This window comes from Neopsephotus bourkii, unplaced genomic scaffold (genome assembly GCF_033783945.1).
Source record: "Neopsephotus bourkii isolate Nb327-2 ecotype Australia unplaced genomic scaffold, CSIRO-AGI_Nbou_v1 NB_786, whole genome shotgun sequence".
NCBI classification, from domain to species: domain Eukaryota; kingdom Metazoa; phylum Chordata; class Aves; order Psittaciformes; family Psittacidae; genus Neopsephotus; species Neopsephotus bourkii.
This window is the reverse complement of record NW_026901282.1, coordinates 1-5148: the sequence shown is the minus strand read 5'-3', so window position 1 is coordinate 5148 and position 5148 is coordinate 1. Positions and strand designations below refer to the sequence as shown.

The 5148-nt window shown below is 61.8% G+C and overlaps 1 protein-coding gene across 1 annotated transcript; it reads left to right on the top strand.

Moving 5' to 3' along the window:
* Positions 1-413: 413 nt before the first annotated feature.
* On the top strand, positions 414-4677 carry LOC133213146 (coiled-coil domain-containing protein 183-like; the record flags this gene model as incomplete). Its single annotated transcript, XM_061355165.1, has 12 exons — positions 414-571; positions 673-794; positions 1324-1485; positions 1609-1713; positions 1893-2015; positions 2399-2527; positions 2668-2728; positions 2808-2908; positions 3195-3355; positions 3745-3904; positions 4045-4164; positions 4417-4677. Coding segments are annotated over exons 1-12 (1572 nt in total), but the record flags the coding sequence as incomplete, so codon positions are not given.
* Between the last annotated feature and the right edge of the window lie 471 nt (positions 4678-5148).

Sequence of the window (5148 nt, the reverse complement as noted above, 5' to 3'; positions counted from 1 at the left end):
GATGTACAAGCTTGGTGCTGGGAAGGCTATTTCCTTCAAAGTCTTTTTCTGCAACTCTCTAGTAGCAGGAGCTTGATGGTATTGACCAACAAACAACTGTATGTGCTTGCATTTCTTGTCCCCTTTGTAAGTGAGCAAGAGCATCTGGTGAGCATCAAAATAGATATCAGTATTGAGAGTGCCTGGTTCTTGCCCATGTCAACAAGAGCGTAGCTCCCTGTGCGGCTGTTTCCTGACTAATGACCTGACCTTTCCAAAGGGACATGTCTAGGCAGCAACAGGCTGCTCTTGCTCCGTTGCTGCGGTTACAGCCCGGCAACAGTTCCCAGGGCATAGGGAGCTCAGCTCCATGTTGTGCTTACAGCCCTGCGAGGACAATTATGACGTCATAGGTTGCTCAGCTCCTATGGCCACAGCTCTGTGAGGGTTGCAGCAGGCAGCAGAACTGCAGTGGCTGCTGCGTGCACAGTGGGGCTGGAGAGGCGAGGCAGGAGCACCGGCATCATGCTGGGCCAGAAGCCAAAGCTCAGCAAGCGCATCCGTGAGCTGCGTGCCAGCATAGCCTTGCAAGGTGCTGCCCCGTTGGCTTTGCATTACGGAGTGGGCCAAGTAGGGGGCTTTTGGTCCCCGCATCATCCTGCATGGTACCAACAGCTTCTCAATGTCCTGCAGGGCAAGCAAGGAAGTTTTACAGCAAGTCAGAGGAAGGAAAGTTCAATGAGAACCGAGAGCTGCTGCCCCAGCTGCGAGAGGCGGTGCAGGAGGATATCCATGCCCTGGGCCTTGTCCGCAAGGTACCAGCAGGTCCCATTTGCTGTGTCCGTTGACTCTGCTGGACCTGCAGAGCTAGCTTCTCCACTGGTCCTCTCCAGGAGCAGGAAGTGCAGGGCAGCAGGAGGCTGGGACCATCCCCAGGCTGGCATTGATGTGTTCTCTGCCCTTCTTCTGCCCACAGCACGAGCTCACCATCTCTGAGGCTTGTGGAGCGGAGCAGCCCTTGGGCATTGCTTTGGCCAGTAAGACCTTGGAGGTAAGAGCAGAGTCCAGCGGGCCCAGGCTGCTGGCAGTGGGCTGGGGTTGAGGGGATGCTCAGAAGGACCGGTTGTAGGGAACAGGGACCTGGTGCCAGCACCAGGACAGCCCCCAGGGCTGGTGCAGTGAGACACGGGGTGTTCAGGAGTGCTCCCGTGGGACCCTTTGCACTGCAGGACCCATCAGTGTCCTCCATTAGCTCCCTGAGCAGGTCCTTTGCCCCAGCAGAGCTCCTGTCCTGCCAGGGAGTGACCAGGTCCCAGCATCCCCAGCTCTACCTCTCCCATCCAGGTGGCCCAGGAGAAGCTCCGGGCTGAAGTCTATGACAGGGTGAACAAATGCAACATGCTGCTGTACCAGATGGAGCAGCGGAGCCGGGCCAAGGAGCAGCTGCAGAGGCGGCTGCAGCAGCTGCAGGATGTCCGGGTGGCTGACAAGCAGCACCAGGTACAGGTCCCAGAGCCCCTTCCTAGGGTGGCAGCACCCGTGGGGGGTTTCAGCCAGCCCTGCCCCCCTGGCTGGGCACTGGTCTCAGTCCATGGGCTCACCCCTTGTCTCCAACCATCTCTGCCCCAGGTGATTCGTGCGCTGCAGAACAGCATAGACAAGATGCACACAAAAATCCACGCTGGGCAGAAGGTGGCTGCCCTGTACGTGGTGGTGCGGGATGCCCTGAGGAAGGTGAGCTCATCCTCACCGTGCCGTTGTCTCACCCGCTCCCCCTGCAAAGGCACTGAAGTGCCCAAGGGGCTGTGCTGGTGGGACACCCTCCTGCGGGAGGTCCTCCTGCTCCCCTCCATCTTCTGTCCCAGCACAGGGCACCCCTGGGACTCAGTGGGCTGTGGCTCCCTGTGTCCCAGGAGCTGGCCCACCTGCCTCTGCACCTGGACCTCCTGAGTGAGATGGCCGAGCTGCAGCATGGGGAGGTGGAAGACATGGAGCTCATGGCCTTGGATGGGCTCCGAGCTGCTCGTGTAACCAAGGTGAGATGGTCCAGGGCACCTCAGGGTGCTTTCCTGCTCCCCAGAGCACACAGATGGCACCAGATGTCCGTGCTGCCGAGTCTTCCTTCAAGAAAAATAAAGACTGAGCTTGGCTTCCCCGCAGCACCCAGATGCCTCCATAGCTCCTCCTGTGTCTGGCTCTTGGGCCTGGCTGCCCTGAGTTGGGGACAGCTGCCGGAAGCCGTGGCCATGGGGAAGGTGGCATTCTCCATTCTCTAGCTGTCCTTGCTCGGTTTCCTTCCCAGGCTGTTTACACGGGGTAGGGGGTGGCATTTTTGATGCTGGCCGTGCCAGGCTCAGAAGCTCACAGAGCTCCATTGGAGCTTTGGGAGCCACTTCTCTTCTGCTCTGCTCTGCTCCAGGAGCACATGGCCAGGACGAAAACCCAGCTCCTTGCAGAGAGAGAGCTCAGGCTCCGCACCCTGGCTGCTCAGAAGGAGCCCATGGACAGAAGCTGGCGCAAGGAAGCAGAAGAAAGGCTTCTGAAAGGGGTGAGCTGGGGGGACCTGGCACAGGCAGGGCTGCAGGCATAGGGCGGGCATCAGTGCCCAGCCTGCCATGGGTGAGGGGCTGCAGGGCCGGCTCCCCCAGGGTGCCAGCAGCTCAGGGGTGACGATGAACATCCTTGCAGCAAGCCAGGCGTGACCTCACCAGGGACTTCCTGGGCCTGCCCGCAGAGGACCCACCGGTGGGTGAGTGCCTGTCAGGGTGCAGGGGGGGATGCAGGCACAGCCGCAGGCATCCTTCCCTGCCACAACCTTTCCACCGCAGCCGCCGAGCCGGAGGCCCCCAAGTCCCAGCTGGAGCGTGAGGCCTGCGTGATGGAGAAGCTGGAGAAGGCCAAGGCTGCGGTGCAGTGCTCCCGCCTCTGGGTGAGTTGAAAACCCATCTCTGGTAGAACCTGGGGCTGCTCCAGCCCCAGGGAGCTGAGCCTCGTCTGCTCACCCTGTTCCATGGCAGGGTTCTCTGCTCTCCTCTGTCCCCAGAGCCCCCCAGGGCCCCTCTTGTACAGGCAGGGATGGAACTGCTTTGCTCCACGCCATGATCTTGCAGTGGTTCCTGTGGATCCTGGTGCAGAAACCTCCCCAGGACCACGGCCCAGATCCTGTACCCTGCAGGAGTGCCCTGGGCTGAGTCCTTGTGCTCTCCCCCGGCCAGGACATCCCCATCAGGATCCTGGCACAGCAGAAGTCCCTGGCGGAACTCGAGCAGTACCTCGCAGGGCGCAAGGAGGAGAAGCAGGAGCTGCAGAAGGCACTGAAGGAGCTGGAGATGCAGCTGGAGGAGCTCAAGTTTCGCCAGCCCCCAGCCACAACCAGGTGCTGCTGGCCTCCGGACAGTCGTGCCAAAGGGGCCATCACCCTTGGGGGCAGGGGGACATGTGCATGGCAGGGGTCCCAAGAGGGCACCCCTTCCTTGGGCACCCTGCAGCTGCCCACCCCTCCTGCACTGGGAGGGTTTCTGAGCAGAGTGCTGCCCCAGCTCTGGTGCTGGCAGAGCACGCAAAGCTCCTGCGCTGGCAGCAGGAGGAGCCTTGCTCCTTGCCTGGCATGGGAAGTGGGAGCAGCAGCAGCACGGGGTTGAGGTGCAGGCAGCATCTCTGCTCTGCGCTTGGGGCAGGGGAGAAGCTGGGCAGCAGCTTTTGCAAGGGGTTTGGGGTGTCTGCACCCCTGTGCAGTTGTATGGATGTGAGCGTGCTTGGCTCCAGGGGGCTGGAGGAGGAGCTGAGGACGAGGCTGCAGTGGGAAGAGGCTCGGCTGGAGCAGAGGCGAGCCCAGCTGCTGAGGAGCCAGGAGACGCTGCTGGAGTTTGAGAACGGAGTTGACAACCTCTTCGTCCGCCTGCGGGGCATCCCCGTGCCTGGCCAGGTACCCGCACAATGCTGGGCTGAGCACAGCCCGGGCTCTGCTTGGTGGTGCAACGGCACCGTGGGGTGACCCTTGGTGCAGCAACCATCACCCCAAGGGGCTCGTTCTGCCCACCAAGGCTGTTCCCTCTCTGGCTCCAGGAGCACTCTGGCAAGGCCATGGGAGTGGACGAGAAGCTCCAGCAGTGCGAGCAGAAGCTGCAGTACCTGGTGCAGCGGGTGGCTGACCTGCCCCCCTCCAGCCTCAGCGAGGATGATGAGGTGCGCGGGGGCTCCATCCCTGCTGCGGTCTTTGGGGACCCACACAGGCTTTCCCGGGTGGCCCATCCCAAGCCATCCTCCCAGCTGGAGGATGGAGGTGCTCGAGGGAAGAGCCACGGAGCAGCTCAGGCCCAGGTGGCCCTGGGCTCTGTGGGGTGTTCCCTCCCTCCCAGGGGCACATCGAGGTTGGGCACCCCTTTGGTTGTAACACCCGCCTCCCCTTCAGCTATGAACACAGCGTCTCTTTCCCAGACTTTTGTGAAGGTCCGACAGCTCCTGGAGAAAACCCTCCTGAGCGATCCACGGAACCAGAAGGTTCCCTTGGAGGACACGGGCATGGGGGACCCAGGTAGGAAAGGGGACACATCCCACAGCAACTGCCCCAGCCCCTGCCCCCTGGGATTTCTGGGTGTCCTTGCCCACCTCCCACTGTCCCAGCAGAGCCCAACCCAGGAGCTGCTCCAGGCGTTGGGGCTGACCTCGGCTGTCTCCAGGCCTTTGAGCATAGTGCTGGTTTGATGTGTGCATGTGGCAGACTGGAGACAGATGGTGGGCTGGGGAGCGTAGAAGCACCGCAGGAGCAAGGAGGGATGCTGTGGAGCTAGCGGGGAGACCCTCGTCTTCCAAATCCCTTGGCTGGGAATATTCTTCACAGCCAGGGCTTGGCTCTGCCAGCGGCCTCCTCCTAGGGGAGCTTCTGGTACCTTACCACCTTTTCTTAACAAAGCAGGACCCAGGGCTTTATGGGGAGCCCCAGCAGGGTTGAGACAGGCCACAGCAGGTCCTGCAGGTCCCCCTGGGCTGCTGCTGTGGCACAGCCAATGGGCAGTGCCTGTCCTGAGGGTTCCCCACGGTGCCAGCAGCCCTCCCAAATGTGCCGGCTCCTCCTGGGGACACAGGCACAGCAGAGGCAGCCCCACAGACCCTCCCCAGCCCGCTCCTCTCCGCTCTCTCCTCCAGACTACTTTGATTTTGATGACGACC